This window comes from Dicentrarchus labrax, unplaced genomic scaffold, assembly GCF_905237075.1.
Source record: "Dicentrarchus labrax unplaced genomic scaffold, dlabrax2021, whole genome shotgun sequence".
Taxonomy (NCBI): Eukaryota; Metazoa; Chordata; class Actinopteri; family Moronidae; genus Dicentrarchus; species Dicentrarchus labrax.
The window spans coordinates 1,031,215-1,052,629 of NW_026136707.1; the positions used below are offsets into that span (position 1 = coordinate 1,031,215).

A 21,415-nucleotide genomic window follows, 5' to 3' on the forward strand; every position below is an offset into this window, starting at 1 on the left:
TAAAGAAATGGAAGTTATGTGGTTGTATTTAAAATCAAGCGGGTACATTTTCTGCCACTGTCTGTTAGTGAAGGGTCACAATGCGTATTGTAAAATCAGTTACTGCATGAGGACGAGCTGACGAGGCTGTGAGCAATCCTATAAACTGCAGATGTCTTATTCACAAGCCTTCAGTGTGTGTGTGTGTGTGTGTGTGTGTGTGTGTGTGTGTGTGTGTGTGTAGGCCTGTGTCAGCAGCATTCAGCTGATCCTTCCTTTCGTCTGATGTGTAAACTGGAGCAGGCAGCACTGACTTTAACCCAGAATGAGGTGTTTTTCTGTGACTGAAAGTGTGTGTATGCAAACGTACAGTATGAATGTGATGAATCATCACTGATGTGCTGCAGTAAATTCCAGCTCATATCTCTCTCTCTCTCTCTCTCTCTCTATTTCTGTGAAAGCTGTAAAATGTTTTTTTAACAAACACGTGGACATGGAGGAAGAGCTCAGTAAGAAATAAACCAATGCAGACTGAACTGTACTCAGGCTCGGTGAAGCATATATATATGAAGCAGCTGAAGACAGTTTACTCAATATAAAATCAGAAGTTGATTCTACTGACCCAGTTCACTCCAACTGAGTTACTGTAAAAGCTTTGCTGTCTGTTTCTCCATCTCAGTATCTATACGTAGAGAGAGGAGCTGAACCCACAGCTTCCTGGTTTGGTCACAAATTCCCCAGCCACCTTCTCTATCTATAAATAAAAATAATAATCATAGACTAGTAGTATACATATTCGCATTAGTTGTACCAAAAAGGCTTGTATGCAAATTTGGGTTTATGTGAGCAACACCAAATCAGGTAAAGTAAGTAAAATGCCACTACAGGCGAGAAAATCCAGCAACTCACTGACGATGTGGTTGCTAGAAGAAGCTAAGGAGTGAGCTAGGGCTGCACAATTATTGGGACAGAAAGGATTATAACGAAATACTGTAGTTCTGAAGAGATGCCCTGGCCTACAAATATTGTTCTGCAGATGTAAGAAAACATGTTTGGTACAGACCTTAACCAATGTCAAATGATCCCAATTTCAATAGTTTAATCAGTAAAAATGAAAACTATTCCTAATTTTGTTTTTAGCTTTTGACATCGACCATCATGGTAAAGGGGAAAAAGGGAATTAGGGACTCAATATCAGGAGTATCAGTGCTAGAATGAATGAATGGATAAGGCTGATAAACCAGTTGGTGATCAATATTGTCTTTGTATTAGAAAGTGAATATCAGACTGTAAGGGTTGTCAGTCATAAATTGATGCAGTTTATTTCCACATTTACTGGATAACTGATAATCTAAACTGATTCCAATGCCACAGATGTATGTAATTAGTATGCATGAGTATTGATTGTTGTTCTATTTACATTATACTGATGCAGGCAATGCAAAATGAAAATGAAAACCCACAGAACATTTGTATTTATCAGCAGTTTCAATCCACAGATCCACTATCTGTCTCCCATCAGCTCTCTCTGTCAACCTCTAGTCTGCAGACGCTCTGACATCACCACATGCTCGCTGTAATTTCATTATGGACACTGCCAGCGCAGCAGGACGCAAACAACCTCGGCCTTGTTGCCGCCATGTGTTCGGCTTTGTATTCCACGCTGCCTGAATGCACATGCCGACTGAACGCTCCAGAGAGCGTGTGTTACCTACAGTAATGTCTCCTGTGGACTGACATGAAGACCGTACTGTAGCCAACATGAGCTGACATACATGTCTTTGTCTTTTCAAAGTGTCTCTGAGCAGCAAAAGTCAACTCACGCATGTTTGTGTTCTCAGACGAGAAGAGTTGCGTCGCAGCAGCGAGGTTTGGTGTTATCTGCAACAATGATGTTTAAATGAGAAACTAACTGCCAGCATTGATCATTTACTGTCCCCGGGAATTAATCCCAATCAATCTGGTAACCCCCTGACTTTCCTTTTAGTATCCCCAACTATTGGAAATAGGCACCAAGGGACGGGAACGACGGCTGTACGGCTGTATGTCCCACTGCGGATGAAGAGGATCAACTCTAACACTAACATGCTAAAAATAAGCATTGTATCATGCTCACTGTGTGCATGTTAAGGTCCAGATGAAATGAATAATGAAAAAAGATTACATCCCCAGCCTTACTGTGCATTCATCCATCTTCAGCTTTTAGCGATAAGATTCATTAGCGAGCGAGCTAGCTAACAGCATGGCTATCTACCGGAGTGTTTCTGGGGGCGACAATATGGTTCTCCCTCTCATGTCCTCGGGCTGCTCAGCCACAGTGGGAATGACGGGGCTGTGGGGGCAGTTATTTGCCTTCAGACTGATTCATGTTGAAGCAACACGTTGACTCCGACGTGTCCTGTATACGTCTTCCATACAGAGGATGCCATTTTCATTTGAACGTGACTTTTATTTTGGCGCCATCAAGCCAAACTTCAAACTTTTGCCCCACTAATGGTAAAGATCTGCAAAAAGCAAAGAAGTGATCTCTCCATTTGTCATCCTCCTAATGAATACAGCCTCACATGGCCACTTGAGCTGCAAAGTTTTCATCTTGTTTTCCTTCTCTACCTCCTCCTCCTCCTCCTCCTCCTGTCACGTTGCCCAAGAGAATCCCATCCTACACGTGCTCACTCCCTCCTCTTCCACCCCACCCCCCGCCTCCCTCATTCTGTCAGCACAAACATTGAACACTCGGCTTGGTCTACTTCAGTCAGGTCATAAGAAGTTTTCCCAGTAAACACTTTTACCAGACCAGAAAACAAACTTGCAGACTAAACAACTTGTTTATCGTCTAATTCATGTGACCAGCACGCTTCTTAACTGCAACGTCACACTCAGTCATACTGTTGCAAAGCTAAATGTCTGTTCATGTTTTTCATGGTTGAGTAGTTTCATAAATGGAACAAAAATGCACAAAATAAAAGCACATTCAAAACGGAGCGTGTCTGATTTTCAGACGCTCCGCAGAACAAGTGAAGCACAACAACAGACCAACAACTAAACGCAGCGGGAACACACAGCTTCAGCCTTTTTCTCCCATTGTCCCAGATTTTCATGGCAGCGCTAACATGTCAGCTACGGGCAAGAACAACATCAATGCAGTCATCGGTCAGAGGAGAGGGTGGGTGAGGGAGAGGATGGAAGAGGGAGAGAGATGAGAGGAAGAGAGTAAAAGATGCAGAAAGAGAGAGAAGAGATTAAAAAGGCTGTCACACATTGTCGATTTACAGTTTAACCAAAACAGCCTTGTTAGCATGAACAGTTCTGGAGTCTGTTCTCATCTCAACAGCTACACTACATGGCCAAAAGTATGTGGACACCGGGCTGAACATATTCCGAATAAGAAGATTACTTATTGGTGACTGTTGTTGAATCCTAAATGGAACCAGAGCTAACTTATTGGAACAGGGGTACTGCTCCATCATTTCCCCTCCGCTCACTATCTTGCCATCACATTTTAGCTCATAACTAATCATGGGTGTATGCGTGGGCTACGTGCATGAGCGTGGCGGTGTAGCACGCTGATACTGAAACAAAACATAACAGGAAATCACTTCAGCGACCTTCGTAGTATTTTCACTCAGAATGTTGGAGTATTTTGAAAGTATGTGTTTTACAATGAACTTATTTTATTAAAAGACATTCCTATGCGTACCACTAGAGAAAGCTTGAGTACCAAAGTATTTCAAACTGCAGCATTAAGATAGGCCTTCATTAGAAACTATGGAAAGCAGCCCTAGACCAAAAGTAGACAAAAGTATGCGGACAGGAGAGCAATTTCTCGAAATCTTGGCGTGTTCCTTTAATCTCTGTGTGGCTTCACAGTTCACAGCTACAACTTCTCTTTGGTCTGAATTTAGTCCAGAAAGGTGTCAGCACCACTGCAGGTCACTTCTGCTTTTAACAGAGTGTGAATGTTGACACTCTGAGCAAAATATCTTCAGGTCTCTCATTTGTCTGTTTTTGATCTTTGAGTTTCCCTCTCTTTCGACTGTTCCATTTCTTCCTCTCCCTCTCATAATCATCCCTTAGATTTCTGATTTGTTGATATTCGTTTCTCCAATCTTTCTCCATCTAGTCTTTCAACTGCCCTCCTCTCTCTCATCCCATCTCTTCAACAGTATCTTACTACCATCCGTTTCTATCTTTATCTACCTGTCTCCTTCCATCCATCTCCATCGCTCGCTACCATCTCTCCCTCCATCACATTCTCTCTCCTCTTCATCTATCTCCTTCTTTCCTTCCTTCCTCTCCTCTCCCCATCTGTCAGCTTCTATGTCCCACTTAATCTCTCTTGCTCGCTACATTTCTGCCTGCCTCTTTTACATCTCCGTCCCTCTATTTCTCTACACCTCTCTCCATCTCTGTTCTCAGCAGCATCTCCGTCGCTCTCTCTTTCTTGCTCTCATTTGCTCTGCGACTTCATATTTTAATCACTCTGCATGGGGCCCATGAAATTTTCAGAGAGACGACCCTCCAGAGGGAGGCCAATGTGTAAGTAATGCAGAACGTCAGCAACCGAGCTGCGACTCTCCCTGTCCCTGGAAGAAAAGGCACTTCAGTTATTCAAGAGACCCTTAAACAGAGAAAACAAGCTTTGTTAACTTGTTAACTGAAAGACAAGAATGGAAAAAAGACCAATGAAGACAGAGAAGGAAGAGACAGATGGAATAAACATAAGGTTGTGTCTTTTTTTGCAATCCTGATATCAACTCTGCTTATCAAATCTCAACAACAACAGTTCTTGTCATAATATTTGAGTGAGATAAGAAACTAAAAAATATGTCGAAGTGTAAACCACGCCTCATTTGGAGAGAATCAACATTACCTGTAACTCACTTATCTTCACTCGTCTGCGATTTTGATAATATTTCGATTAATTGTGCAGCTTTAATTATTACTAGTGTAGGAAGAGAAAAACGGCATATGCACTCCAGATGGGATAAAAGCTACAGACATGTATTAATAATATTAGCGATGTACCAATCCAACTTTTTCTCTCCCTATACCTCAAATAAGGCTAACCACCTGCACTGAGCACCAATGCACACCAGTACTCAATTCTTCCTTAAACTGAAAATCTGAACATTTTATGTGAAATAAAGTCAACACTGATTGTCGATCCACTTAATTAGGTCTGTATGCTACTGCTGACCCTGCATACCCCTAATTGAAGTCACCTTATCTCCTTTAAAGAAATGAATCCTGACCAAAACTTGGGCTTTGTGCTTCCAACAACGTGAAATGTTGGAGGAAAGACAAAAATGGTTACATTTTTAAGGCAAGGAAGATTGAAGATCTCAAGTAAACTCAAAGCTTTACATGACAAGTATGTACAGAAGAATATAATAGCTTTGTGGCTACTGAATATATATTATGTGTGACAGTCAAACAACCCCTAATGGCCTTTAAACCAAACCGCAGCAGAGAGAGGAAGACAAAGGACGAGATGGGAGGACAGACAAAGAGGACAGAAGTCTCATCATCAGTCAGAGCTGTCGAAGAAAGACGTTCTGGTGAAATGAGCCTTTAGATCATAACAGACTTTCCACTGACCTTCATATGGTCCCCATGACGATAAAAACAAGACAGGCTCCGACTTCAGAGTCTTTATCTAACACATTTTGTCTCTTTGTTTCATGAAATTCGCTGCCATGAACACAAGCTTCTCCTTCATTCATCCAAGGTGGAATGCCCCGTCTACCTGTCTTGTAGTTCAGAGGTCTGAGTCCAGGGGTTCAGAAATAACCTGAATCTGTTTGTCTGCCACAATTAACACAAGAGAAGAAGGAGGGGGTTTGGAAGGAGACAGTATCTGTATTCAAAGTGACCTGATTTGGCCAATTTTCCAGGAAATTCAATTATTTTTAATCTCAGTTCTCGATCCAGTCCGGCAATTAATTGCCTCTAAAGAGGAAGCACGATCTGGGACAACAACATCCATAACGGACGGCGGTTGAAGGCAATGCGAGCGCCCTTTTTGTCCCAGAATGCCAGACTAACCGCAGCCTTCAGCAGACCCACATTGATGCTGTTTATTGCAGGAGAGGTGAACAAACTGCAGCTGGCCTAGTTATGTGAGGGAGCTTCAGGGTTGAACGAATCACAGACGACTGCAACAACAGGGAGGCAGCCTCGGCCTCTGATGTCCACTTCACGGTCTTTAATAGGGAAATTAACCCAGATATATCCAGGCTGCGGTTGGGAGTTCAGGGAAAAGTTATACAATGGCGTTACTCAGTGAAACCAAAGACAGACTTGGTGAGTTGTGAAGCCATCTGGTTGCATAAAAATAAGGGTGCACCAATAATTGAAATATTATCGAAATTGCAATATGAACAAGTTCAATGCAAAACATAAGAAGCTGTAATTTTTTTTAATAAAAAGGTCAAATGTGTGACAAAATAGCATAATAATGAAGTACTGCAGTGCTACAGAGATCCCCTGCCCTACACATCTTGTTCTGTAAGAAAACATGTTTGTTGGTACAGACCCCAACAAATGTCACATCATCATGGTTTTAGAAGAAGAACTACTTTTAATCCCCAAAGGGGAAGTAATTTTTTTACTCAATGTTTAAACAGATAGGCCTGAAATACAACCACACACACGCTTATAGACAAACAATGTCAAGTGATGGTGTCGACACTCCATACAGATGTGGGCCGTGCTGGACTTGAACCAGCAATGCTGAGCTACAGCCGCCCCTATAATAGTTGTTATTGGTGAAAATTAAAATTGTGATGGAAAAATTATAATTTCCACTGATCGTTAATCATATCACAATTACAATATCTGTTAAAATAATCGCGATACGTCTTTTATTACCATATCGTGCAGCCCTTTAAACAGTAGAGGTAGCAGTCACCATGACTGCTGAACGGAGGGACATTAGGAGAAAATGGCTGGAGGGGGGTTAAATAATAACATCCTAAAACCCTGCAGAATGTAATTGCTCAACTTGACAATATTTTGTCTTAATTATGCTTTTTATCACATTAAATTTGTCCGAACCTTTAAGCCACGTAATGCCCAAAAGCTTGAGTCTTGCCATCCAAGAATAAAACACACACACACAACACACACAATTTTTACACATAATTGAACGTTCTTACTGAGTCACAGTCAAAAGTAAAAAAGGAAACCGGCACCCAACCACAAAACGCTGTCAGAGCTGTTCCAATGACATGCCCGCCAGAGACATTATGCAACAACTCACTGGCCAGTGGCATCACAACACAACAAACACACACACAAACAAACAGCGTCCCAGGTGGTCCAACCAAACCAGATGGCTTTGACCTTGCAGCTGCTTCCTCTGCCTCTCTCCCATAAATCTCCAAATCCCTCCATCTTTCACTCCATCCATCAGCACCAGTCCCTGTGGCTAATGTCTGATGTGACGTGCAATGCCTGCCAAATCTCCAGCAGGGGGAGGGAGGGAGATAAACAGAGAGGGAGAAAGGAAAGAAAATAGCAGATTCTGTGTTTTGTGTGACAATTTCATATTACATAATGAAATAACCACTTCCCCACACCCAAATGTCCAAATCTTTTATTTAAGACTAATTTCAAACTGAATCATGTATTAATTGTTTAGTTTTTAGTGTTTAAGTGTTAAACAAAAGATTCCGTTAGAGACAACACAATTTATTTTGATTCACATCTGAATCGCTGCGATTAGTAGATTTGTTCAGAGAATCAAATGCAAATGTTAGATGTCAACTTCAAATTGTTGAATTTCAGTAACAGTCAGTGGTGACCTTCGCGGGAACTGAGAGCCACAGAGTCCAAAATGGAGGAAGCTTTTGCTGCTCATTAGCTGAAACACACTTTTATTTAACCTCCTGTGTCAGAGTATAAACCGCTGCACAAAAGAAGGAGTTTATTTTTGCACCCCAAACAACCTCACCCCTCCAACTCAACCACAGTGCACTTCCTCTCTCTCTTCCTTCACCATCTCTCACCCCATCCTTTCCTTCCTCTCCCCTACTCATATCTTAGTCTCCAAATCCAGCATATCGACGTCTGAACGACCAGGATTCGCTCCTCGCTTACCCCCTTCACCTCCCTAATCCCCTGACATCTGTTCAAAGCCAGGCCACCCTCACGGTCACAGAGGAAATCCACACATCTAAACATCTGAGGATCACGAGCCGGAGGTGGTCGAGTTTAATGTCAACCCAAAAGAGCACGTTTTTAACAATATGATATTAGCCCAGGGTTTAAAAGAAAATCCCAATAACAAGCTTTTGGAAAGTGTTTTGAACTGATAAGTGATCTTTCAGGGTATCTCAGGGCATTTCTTTGAAATATTAGAGTGTAACATCCAACAGCCTGTCCTCATTATTCACATTTCCTTAGCTTGGGTTATATGTTTATCAAAGTGCAAAAAATTCTATCAGAAATGTAGTTGATATTTCAAGCTGTTCTAACATGCATGAATATGGGCCAGCGTCGCACGCCCAACAGCATGCACATCAGCACCTGCACAAAGACACTGATGTGTCTTCAGCAGACTCGTACTGGACTCTGTATTTGCATTTTCATGCATCACTGCATCAGCCTTATCACCAGAAAATTCTTAAAAATCATCCTCCCATCAGAAAATTTACTCCATGCTTGCTTCATCCCTCATCCAAATCCTTTGCATTCCAATCCTCAAACTCCCTCTCTCCTCTCTCTCACCAGACATCAGCTAACCTGTGGTGCTGCAGGCTGAGTGGGCTGCTGGTTTCAATCAGCTTCTGCAGTCGCCATATTGATGAGGAGGCACTGAGTCATCCACTTTACTGCTCCACTACAATTCAGACCCAGCAGCCCAATCGTCTGACCCTCATACTAACAGAATAACCAGCGAGGACAAGTGATCCTGCTCCAAAATACACAACTTACTACCTACTACTACCTACGAATAATAGAATAACACCACTTTCACAAACTCACTTTCCTCACAATATATATTAGCAGTGAGAGGCAAAGACAAACACATATCCTGACTGCTTTATTTCTATCTCCAGCCCTGAGTCTATGGAGGTGAAGTGGAATAAAAAATGAGCCAGATGCATATTTCATTACATTAAAAAAACTCTCAGCTGAAGGTTTAAGTTCAGATACAGCAGGCCTGCTCTGTCCCACCGGAGTCAGCACTTAAAAACGTGCGTCTTTGAAGTGATGTGCACTCAGGCAATCACTCCACAAACTTTTTTGCCTCGTCACCCTGACCCACTTCCTCGACTACTGTATGTTCGGGTCATTGGAAAGTGTTTTTCCTTTTTGGCACACCAGGGACATCAAAGCTTAAAGCTATTTAAGTTAATGGTCAGAGAGGCTGTTCACTTACAGAAAGGTCACACGTTGGATTCATAAAACTTCTAGCGTATCTGCCCCAAATCGTCAGGGCTCGGTCACAAAAGAAGTGAGGAGAGCAAAACTTCACACCGAAATCAATTCATTCCAGTGGAGTCAACACAATCACTGGATTCCCTCACAAAAGCGAAGGGAACTGACAGTGCGGACGCTTGAAGCAAGGTAGACCCGGAGAGTCCAGAATGCAGGAGTCACAGAACTGCAGCAGCACTTAATTCAGAAGATGTGTGGAAAAAAGTCAGAGTTACATTGATATTACCTTCTCTCTGTTGTTCATAATGAGGCTATTAGGAACTCTCGAACATCAACAGGGTTTCCCATTCTTTTAAAAGAATTAAAAGATTATCGGCCCGATTAGTTGGCCGACCAATTATTCGGTCTACCACTAGATGACATACTGATACCAATATGTCCAATATTTGGCCAATATTTGCTGATAATATTGGCTGACTGATATATCAGTCAGGCTCTAGACATGACAATGTCAGAAAAAAGGATTTGAGTCAAAATTAGACCAAAACCTTTTATGACACAAAGTCTGTCCAATCAAGAGGCGCTGAGGTGCACTATACATAAATTAAAAGTACCTTAAGAGCCATTAATTTAATTTTAAAAGCCTTTTTTTGTTTTCAAATGAATAAAACTCAAGGTCCTAGAGGAACTCGATGGGAAACCCTTTTTGTACTCCTGCATGAGGACTGACTCATGAATCATTAGCTGCCAGTGGGCTGCCTGATATGCAAATGTAGATTATCCAGAGTTATAGGTCTGTATTTATCTTCTATCTGGAGTCAAGGTCAAATCGAATCGTTTGTCTCCATCCACGGCTGCCACCACTCCCTGGGCGCTGCCTGCTGCTTTATCTGCAACCGCAAATAATGTGTTTCTTATCACACTGAGTGGGAGAGCGATGGAGGGATCAGAGGGAGAAAGAGACAGATTTTCTGAACGGGCAAACAAAACAGTGAGTCAAGCTTAATATTGTGTGTATACTGCGAGGATGGAATGACAAAACTAAACAAAGAGAAATGCAGAAGAGGAGGAAAGCAAGAAAGTATGAGTAGGAAAAGGAAGGTGAGAAGCAACCAAGAAAATGAATGAAGGACAAAATGGAGATGTAAAATAAAAAGGAGGAAGGAGAGGTTCGGATTGTGAGGAACACAACCAGAGGAAAGGTTAAAGGAAGAAATAAATACTAGTAAAATGCAAGAAGGTGAAAAAAGGAATGAAAGAAAATACGAGGTAAAGAAGGAAAGAGCAGAAATAAGGGAGAAAGGCATCAAATCTACCAAGAAAGAACGAACAATGGATGAAATGAAGGAATGAAGGAGAGGAAAGGAGGAAAGAAAAGCAAAACAAAGAAAGAAAAAAAGAGGGCGGAGTTGCCAAGATTTCCTTACCTCCCTCCTAAATTCAATAGTCAATAACAAAGCAAGATAAAATGAAAACCTCAATCAAACTTTAAGCAGTGAGCTAACGAACAAAAGCCCAACACTAGACTCGACAGTGTTGTGAACTGGACGCAGCACTGCACAAACACAGTGACAAAGAGAGCCAGTGTGTCTTTAATTTGAGATATTTTTAGCTGGCAAGTCATTAAAGCAACAAATAACATCAAGAAGATTTCTGTGCATTCTGCCTAATTGTGTCAGAGGCTATTTACAAGATTCTCTGATAACGGCTGTAATAGAAACATTAGAAACCCTCAGCGAGAAAAAAAATTCACCGCCTCCGACAAGCAACTGTTTTTCCTTGACTTCAGCTCTTTCTATTTCGGTTCCAAAAGCCTTTTTCACCATCTGTTCAGAGAAACTAAATCTAAATGGCTATAGCGCCGCGGGGAGTTAAAGGATTGCACCGTCTTCTCAAAGATCTCGATGCCTCCGGGGGGCAGCGCCTCATTTAGAGATATATTAGATATGAACGACAAGAAAAACAAGACAAGATGGACAGATAGTAAATCCCTGCGGAATCGGGGGCCAACTTGTTCATGCTGAGCAAGATGGAGATGCTTTGTTCAGCACACTTATTTTGGTTTACTGACCCAAATAATGCAATCCTAAACTTCATTGAAAATAAATGTTTACTTTCCCCCTTTCACAGCAAGACAAAAGTGCAGGGTCAGCTTCATAATTCCATCACTAGAGTACTAGGCAATAGGATAGTTACTGGCCATAACAGGGGGGTTGATTCCAGTCTTCCAGTCTCTTAATCTACCAGCCTGCTTGCTCTCCCTTTTGCATCTGGATTATGACGCCAAAAACAACAACAGCAATGAGTGCTCAATAGCTATGGCAAAACTGTAAAAGGCTTCTCATGGAAGTAGTGTTCAAATGATTAGCTTTCTCCAGTATTATATTACTGTAAATTGTATGTCTTTGGGATTTGGACAGCAAAACAAGACATTTCAAGATGTGACCTTGGCCTCCTGGTGATGGGATTCTCTGTAACATTTTATAGACTAAATGATGAATAAAAAAATAGTCTAAGTTTGATCAATTCATAATAGCTCTAGCCCTATATGTAACAATGAGCCCTATGAATCTTAACCAGAACGTTCCTTCCCAGACTTACAAAGCCTTGCCTTCAAATGCTTGGGTACTAGTGAAGCAGTGAATTACTGCAGAGATCTGATAAAAACTCCACTGCAGTCTGTAGCCATCCGAGAGAGGGAAAGACAAAGAGAAAAACTGAGTATGAGGGAAGAACAGAGAGACACGAGTGATGAAAAGATTTGAGAGCAGAACAAGGCTGGCTTAGCAAAACTGACATTTATCCTTCTCTGTTCACATAAAACACAACAAATGCTAAATCTGCCCTTGGAGGCATTTGGAGAGCAAGCACAGATAAATACGCCAGATGGAAAATGTTTATGTAGGACAGTGGATTCAGCTATGGCAAGGTTAGAAAAGCTGGCTGTAATTTCAAAGTCACTGGTTTCATACATCAGACCTGCTGAGAAAACCTGGACGGGGCAGGTATATCAGCAAAGTGCCCTTGAACAAGATGCTTCAACATTAGCATTAAAAAACATTAGCAGACTGTTTCAAATACGTGGAAAACAACGTAGTGGTACATTATTGCTTCTGTGGTTATCCATAAAGAGTATCTGATTTTTGCCAAGTAAATGTCAATGAATTATCAGTTGAGCCAGCGGTCATCAGAACAGATAATGGCTACGCTTAATGGAGTCTTGATCTGCAGTCCAGAGAAAATTGGACAGAAAACAGTCAGGACGAGATGTGCATTGTTAAGCTTCCAGTGCTCTGAGTTTTCAAGCACTGCAACAAATCCATCCTTCATCTGGCTGCTCAACATGCTCATTTCATGACAACAGGGCAACAGCGGCCTAGTTCAAACCGAAACCATCACTGTGTTTAAACAATAAAATGGACTGTGTTGGTGAGAGACTGGTATCGGTGAACGCTGCAGCACGAGTACTGACAGGAACTAGAAAAAGAGATCACATCTCTCCTGTACTAGCTTCTCTGCATTGGCTCCCTGTAAAATGTAGAATAGAATTCAAAATTCTCCTCCTCACCTATAAAGCTCTTCATGGTCAGGCCCCTGCATATCTTAAAGAGCTCATAGTACCCTATTACCCCTCTAGAACACTACGTTCTCTGAATGCTGGGCTACTTGTGGTTCCTATAGTCTCTAAAAGTAGAACAGGAGCCAGAGCCTTCAGTTACCAAGCTCCTCTCCTGTGGAACCAGCTTCCAGTTGTGGTTCGGGAGGCAGACACCCTCTCCACATTCAAGAGTAGGATTAAGACGTTCCTCTTTGATAAAGCTTATAGTTAGGGCTGGATCAGGTGAGTCCTGAACCATCCCTTAGTTTTGCTGCTATAGGATTTAGACTATCGGGGGATTTCCCATGGTGCACTGAGCTCCTCTCTTCCTCTCTCTTTCTGCACTCAATTCATGTCCCATTAATGCATGTTACTAACTTCACTTCTTTTCTGGAGTTCTTGTGTTTTCTCGTCTCGCAGGTTCTTATCGATCCTGGCGGAGCCTCCTGCTAGACTGCCATTGCTAATGCTGTCTCTCTGTCTCTCTCTCCAACTGGTCGAGACAGATGACCACCCACCTAGAGCCGAAGGATCTGTCCTAGGTTTCTGCCTTTCAACAGGCAGTTTTTCCCTTGCCCTTGTCGCCAAGTGCTTGCTCATAGTGGTACTGTTGGGTCTCTGTAAATAATGTTATAAAGAGTTCGGTCTAGACCTGCTCTATTTGAAAAGTGTCCTGAGATAACTTCTGTTATGAATTGGCGCTATACAAATAAAATTGAATTGAATTGAAAAACGTAATACAGCCAGTATGAGAGATAGATCCATAGGTTTGATGGCTTATCTGACACCAAAACACTGTACAATGGTTTATAACAATACTTCGAAAAACATATCACGCTGGCATCTGGCGATTATCTTTTGTCATTAATCAAAAAGTATACACTGTGATATAGTTAGTATACACCTCCAACCAAATTTAAGTGGGTGCCAAACTGTCTCTGTCTTTCCTCCCAGACCTTCACTCTTTCCTTGGTGAACAAGTGGAAATAAACCTTAGCCTTACCTACCCTACCTGTGTCTTGTCTCACACCTACCACTTAACCTTTTTCACATTTTGGCTTTCACTGCAGAAAATATATTTTACCTACCTGCCATAGCAACTAATGGTCAGAACTACAATCTGATAACCCTCCAACCATGATGACTTTGATTTAAACCTGACCCTGAATTCAAATTTACTGGCCATCTACCATTTTATATAAGTATCACGTAGCAAGGCAGCAGAGCTGAACACCGTACCCCTTTATTGTCAAACCGTAGCATTTTCATATTGCCAGCAATTAACGAAAACCAGTAATGTTCTCATCTCAAGATTATTTCGTACCTTGCACATTTCTCTAATGTGAGGAAAAGTATGTTTTCCTAATCTTAGACAAAAGACGGTCATTCAGGTTACTTTAGTAAACTTAGCAAAGATAGCAAAAGTGGGTCATCTGAGTGAGGAGACAAACTAAAATCTTCTCCTAAACTTTAACTGATTATTTTTGTCAGACTGATGTCAAGCTGAATTAGCTGTTCATGCGGAAACGAATGGTGCAGTATAACTGCCAGCCAAATGGTTTCCCTTACAGAGTGAGAGCGATGGATAAAAATGTTTTCCCTCCCTGCAGTAAAGCTTGAACCCTGCCTCAACCTTGATCCTATCCATTTACAATCCTCCTCCCACTCACATTTGTCCTCTTCTTCTTCCTCCAGAATTGCAGCCCATCATCTCACCCCCTTTGTCTTCTTCCATTTTTTTTATTTATGGCTCTAACACCTCAACATATTTCTGCACTTCCCATACCAGACATTTCTAGAGACAGGTAAAAACATCCATAATAAATACAGTATTTCTGCCATCTGAGCACTGTAACCCACTCTTCACAAAATGTTCAATCTAGGACTTGCAGCTTATTTTGTACAGTTGTTCCAAATACATGCTTAAGAAGTGAAAGTAAATGTCAAGAGGAGACAGATATGAATCAGGCTGACAGGTGAGCGGACAGGTAAAAGGAACTAGAACAATCACATGCTGTACATCCTCATCTCAGTTCCCCCGAGGACCCTCTCAATCGAGGTGCTTGGCACACCACGACAACAGGGGACAATTCCTTACTTATTATACTTTTACAAACACTTAAGTTAGCCGTTTCTCTCATTTACTGAGTGATTGAAAGGTTTGACATAAATGAAGGAGGGAAGAATTAATGGACTGTCTGATAGCTATGGAGCCGTAGCCAAAATAATAAATTCCAACAAGGTTGGTGGTTCAAACCCCTATGGTAACCCCAGGTGCTAAAGACAGATCTGCATAACTTATATTTTAAGGTTTGTTACAAATACAAAGACACAGGTAAAGGCTAAAGAACAAGCCAAAACTCTGTATTTTAATCTTTAAGTGTCTGAATGTCAATGATTTCTTCAAGGATTTTCTATTGTTGGCCACAAATGTGATTAATCTCTACTTCAGCATGCCTTAATCATAATAAAAGTAGCAGTGGCCTCAGAGAACTTAGTTTAAATGGGTTAAAAAAGGACAGAGCTGAAAAGGGGAAGTCCAACTGCAGTGTCACTTCACAGAAACTCTTTCATCATTGCCTGTATTTCAACACACCGTGGAAATGTACCCCTCATATTTATAGCGATTTTTTAATCTCCTTGTGAAAACCTGAATACTGGCGACAGCCTCCCTACACGAGCCATATCAGGAGGCTGAGAGGCAAGAAAACTACATAATGAAGCCTTTTAGAGTCTCAGTCGATCCCTGCACTTCCTGACTGACTCTTACAGCTGTGTGGTCTCTTATCGAAATGTGCAGGTGGCTGCTTCCCCCTTTATTTACACCGCACACACAAACACACAAACAGAGTGCTGAGGCTAGGCTGAAAAGGGAACTGAGATCATGGTCTGAAATAAGCGTATAGTTCCCCTCCCTAACCAGTTTGAAGCCGTGTCCAATTTCTGCATTTTACTGATCAATTATACTGAAAACTGTTCGAGCATGAAAACTCTCCTTTCTCCTCAATCCGAAACTTCGAAAAGCTGAACATATGTTATAAAACAGTGAGGGAATTAGTGACATGTACTTTATAGAGCAGTGAAAGTTGAACCATGCAAAACACTTACAGGGAAACAGGAAAACTTGAACACGTATTTAGGTCGGGTTACTTTGGTAATTCCACAAAGGAACTCAGTTCTTACTCATCCGTTGATTGTCAACCTATTATCACCATCATCGATTCATAGAGAAGTATAGCTCAATGACAATTTACCTGAACAATTCACTAGCTTGCTGCTTTAAAACATCTATCCATCTATCCCATCTTCTACCAAACGATCAACCACTTTCTGAGTGAATGACTTGGACTCAAGTCCTAAAAAAGGAGAACTTGTCTTTCTAGAGCCTATACATGACTTTTGACCTGGTTAAATCCCAAAACAATAGATAAATGATGAATGAAACAAAAAACCAGGCCATGCACAGCTACAGTGAACACTGAATAGGTAATTAGTAGGCCTGTGTATGAGAGGACTTGGTCTCAGCTGTATAAAAACACACTAGTAATACAGCTTTTAAAAAGGAAAATTATCAAAATGCTGAGTTATTTTAACTGCCAGCATTCAGAGACCTGACTTGCAAATTGCTGATATAGACCCAGAGGTCTTCATGGGTTCAAAATGTTGGACCCAATCCGAATTGGACCCATGGAAACCCTACCTGAACCCAACAACACCAACACCTGCATCAGCATGATGATCTATCAATTAACAAGCAGCTGTGTCAAAATAAGCAGCAATAATTAAAAAAAATAATTGATCTGCTTCGAAGATTAATTTAAAGATATCATTTTGCAAAAACCCCATTTTGACCCTTTGATTCTACCACCCATCCCTCCATCCCTCCCTCCATCCCTCCCTCCAAGCGCTGTTAACTGACCTGTCTGGCCAACCTGCGGGCCTCCCAATAAGGCTTGGACTCCTCCACAGCCTTGCCGATCTTCTTCACCAGTTCGTCCAGTTTCACGGTGGCCTCTACCAGGACCGAGCGGAACTTCTGCCTCGCATCCTGACACAGAGAAAGAGGAGAGAAGCTTCAGTAATTCAAGTCAACACAAACTAGCATTCTGCACAAAATAAGGATACCATCATCACTTGTTGAATGTTTGAGGACTACCATACTTTATATCACCACACACACACTTTATGCAGGGATTTAGTGGCTATTCAGCCTTTAACACAAACAGTTAATACTATCATTCCCCTAAGCTCTACACCAAACACACCTAATAAAAGCTGAATTTAGCAACTTCAGACCTATGCCAAAACCTCACTTAGTGAAAATCGCATTAGTGTTCATTGATTTAAACAGAAGCAGTTATGTAAAAAGGTTTCACAGAAGAAAATGATCTACAACAGAGCTCAGTGCTAGATTAAATCAGATGTTTCTCAAATTCTGCCCAGCTTTTAAAAAGGTTTGTTTTATATCGACTACTACTTCTGAACACTTGCCACATGTGTTGACAGGGCGATGTAGCTCTCAACCCTTGACCTGCATCTTACTAGCTGCTTAATAGTCAAGGAAATGAAACTTGCTCTATTGCTGCCTCTGCTGTGAGTCACAACTGGTAAGAACTCATCATCCCCAGAGTTCAAAGATAAAAACTCAAAAAAGTAGGTCTAAATAATGGATAAGAAACATTATCTACCAACCATTAAACTGTATCTAATCTGGGCAAAGTTTTTACACCATGTGCCAGATAAAGCTGACACAGTTTTCCTGAGAACAAGAGTGTCCCAATAAACAGTGAAAAACAGACCCAATCCAATCTGTTGACAGGCGCCTGTGAAAAATGAATGTCTGATATAATTTTGGTAACTGGTATGATAAAAACTGTGTGTTCCATCTTAGAGAGATTTGTTTGTTCATTTGTACTAGTCATGGGGAATTTCTCAGACTGATAAGCATTCAGCTTTGAAATTTAATCATGGTTGTCCAATTGGCATGACGGTCATAGAACTTTCTAAGAACAAAAAGAGCAAGAGGAAGAAAAACAAGTTGGAAACTCCTACAGGGAAATGCTCTTTCATGTCTGCCATCCTTTGCCAGGGTCAGTTATACAAGTGACGACATGTTTTGGTGGCACTGTGCTCGATCCAAGGTCCTTCTGTTAAAAGACAAGGCCCATCTTGTTTGTAGGGTTTCCTTTTTTAGAAGCTAAACAGTCTTTCTTCATCTCAAAGGCTGAATAAGACTGCAGCTATGATCTTTGTTTGTCCGAACACGAAAAGGTTGCGTTTGATGCAACTAGCATCCAGCTGAGAATAAGCCTATTAAAACTCAAGTGGCACCAAATAACAACACTGAAGAGGAAATGACCACAATAGACAAGGTTTGATTCTCAGGTGCATCCACATGCAGTATGATTAGTACTACCTCAATGGCCATTCAGTTTGCTGTTCATGGGGGCTACTTCAGTACTCTGTATCCTCAGACTAGTGGGGAGTTCCACACATCTTAATCTCTTGGGTCATAGGTTTCAGGAGATAGTTGTTGGCATGTCAGAGCTGAACGTCAAATTCCTCCTTACCGATAAAATCACTAACCTTATGGCTTGAAAGATTATCAGTCCAAAAAACAGCTGCTTGTGAGATAACAACATAAAAATTCAACAAGGCCAGTCTTTCCACCATGATTACGATTTCACTTGTCTGATTCCAAACCTCTGAATCAGTGCCCAGATCCCAAATCTCTTCTGTGTTCAATAGGTTCGGACATTGGGGGGTGGAGAAACAATTGAGCAGCCAGACCTCTGTAAACAGGATCAATAATGGGGACCCCTTTTTTGTACATAGCCAAATAGCTGACTGCCGGTTTTTCATTGTGTAGCCTATTTCTAATGTTGTTATTTCTGGATGAGCACTTATATAAGGTTTGTAATGACTGAACACATTTAACTGCTGTGCTCTGTTTGTGTTCCTTTGAACTAAACTATGCTATGAACAATTCCCCCTAACTAATTCATATCTACGCTACTGTAAGAATTTCATACAATAACTTCAAAACTTCATCCATTCAACTTTCAACGGCTTTTATTAATGACAATGCTTCTGCAAGTTTGTAGTTTGGAAACGGGTAGTCTTGCACATTTAAAAAAAAAAAAAAAAAGTCTGCAAAGTTACACATAAGTTTAAATTCCCTAAACATGTTGTGGAGGGAGGATAAATGACCACACATTTCAAGTGTGCAATCATTATAGTTGTAAACTGCCTCTGTGCAGTGTTAGAATAGAAAGCCATTCTTCTAAACTAAAAGGGGGCAGTCTAACTGAAGCGTCCATTGCTTTAACTTGCACACGCAATCGTTTGCATTGTCAGACACCAGGTAATCCATTTAGGACTGGATCAAAAGCTGAATTCAATTGCAGCTGTTCAAAAACATGTTTCACAGTTAATTTGTTGAACTTTGAAAAACAGTCTAAAAAGGAAGCTCATGACACTAAAAGAAAGCTCGACCCTATTTGTCCCACTGGAGACCTCTGCCAGAACCCATTTAATGGAAAATCGTGTTAGCGTTTCATCGAGGTAACAACAGGCTGCAACTTTGAGGCTTTCAAACTACAAAACACAACAAAAAGGCTGCAGGATTTCACCATCAGATACATCAGCACTGCTCATTCATAACACATTTATGTTCTAAATGTGTTAATTTCAAGTCATTTCAAACTGGATGTCATTTAACTATTAAATCATATAGGAGTGGATATAGTAGTTCATCGAATTAAACTGTCAATGTTTAGTCAAGTCTGCACTCGTACATCACACAGAGTGGCAAAAACAGGACGTTACAACCATTTATCCATTACTTTATGAAATCTATTTTAAGTTTAACATATACTTTTTGCTGATTATTTCAATTGTTTATCCATCTTTTACTTCAAGCTAACTGTCCTTTAATTGCAATAACACTTACATGAATTGTTATAGCTGACTCAATATGTGGAAATATTTTGTTAATCAAATCATTAATTCAGTTTTCTCAAATGTGTCTACATTCCCTCCATGCACCCCCTGGCAACAGCAGATGTAGCCACAAGTAGCCCTGGTTGGGAATCCCTGTTCTAGGACATAATAAAAATAGTAGCAGTAACAATGTACAAGTCGTAAGACACTTTTTAGAGTGTCAGTTCAATATATGAATAAAACGTGTTAAAGACAGACTGTCCTTATCGCAGTACTGCATCAAACTGAACACCGTCATTGTGGTAAGAATACCCAGCAGGCCTGAGGCTGTGAGGAGGCTGCGGCAGTCCGAGGTTTTAGATCTGCACAACTGAAACCAACGTTCCTGTACAGTTTGCTTTTACTGATGTCTGCAGGTTTTGATCTAGACTTTGATCGTATCCTGCCCTCCAGGCCCATAGACATCAGTCAGTCCTCTCTTTTCCTCTCCAATCTGACTTTTAGCCCACAGATGTTCTGTCAAACTGATGTTTTAATCCTTCATGCAGCTTTTTTATCACTCCTTCGAAAAGACCCTCTTTCCCATCCATTCATCTTCTCTTGACCTTCACATCCCACAGCATGACCTCCATTTCTACACCAAATGCATTAATGCTGTAGTGTCAAAGAAATCTCCTCTTTCACTGCACTGATGCAATGTCAATGCATTTTCTGATATTATTTTAGTCATGCTGTAGGGATTAGTCACAACTTTGGCTCAAACTAAAATGTCCCAACAAGTACTATGATGAAATGTTTTATGATATTTAAGTAAATATTCATGGTGCTCAGAGGATGAATCCCACAGACTTTGATGGCACCCTGACCTTTCCTTTAGCACCCTCTGTGGTGGTTCCCCACAGGATGTGATAACTTTGGTGACCCATTAACTTTCTGCTAACATTTCTGACCAAATACCTGCAAAACAAATGAAATATCCTGTTTAAGTCCAAAGGCCAATGGACAATTATTTATTTATTTATAATATTTTTCTTATAATATTATTTCAATTATCTTATTTTAGAGTGTTACCAATTATTACCATTTATTGGTGTTTCTTTTTGTTTGTTTGTTTGTTTGATTAATAGATTAATTAACTAATCATTTTAGGACTAAAACACACAAACTACCTTACAGACAAAAAGAGGAAACTATACAATTTATAGTACAGTTGTTCCAGCACACTGGATCCAGTGAAACAGTGACTATGGGGGTGTGCAAAGTGCTGACTTTCAGCTTTAAGGGAAGGAAGGAATCATGACCCTTTCACCCTCAGTCACTGGCCCCCAGTTTGTCGAATGTGGACGTAAACGCCCTCAAATAAGCTGAAAGTCAGCAGTTTAACTTCAGTGTCAAACCCAACACAAGACTGTCCATACACTTACAAACTGCAGTAGAAATGACATATCAAACATGACAAAGCTATACACCCAACAATTACAAGAAAGAAAGCTTCTACAGAGCCAGAAACAC

General features: G+C 40.9%; 1 protein-coding gene across 1 annotated transcript in view; it reads right to left on the reverse strand.

Moving 5' to 3' along the window:
- The window catches only part of sh3bp5b (SH3-domain binding protein 5b (BTK-associated)), a 39,225-nt gene that overhangs the window by 12,430 nt on the left and 5,380 nt on the right, over positions 1-21,415 (reverse strand). Inside the window, exon 3 of the mRNA XM_051406585.1 lies at positions 16,881-17,009. Coding sequence (XP_051262545.1) covers positions 16,881-17,009 — 129 coding nt within the window. The remainder of the gene's footprint in view (positions 1-16,880; positions 17,010-21,415) is intronic.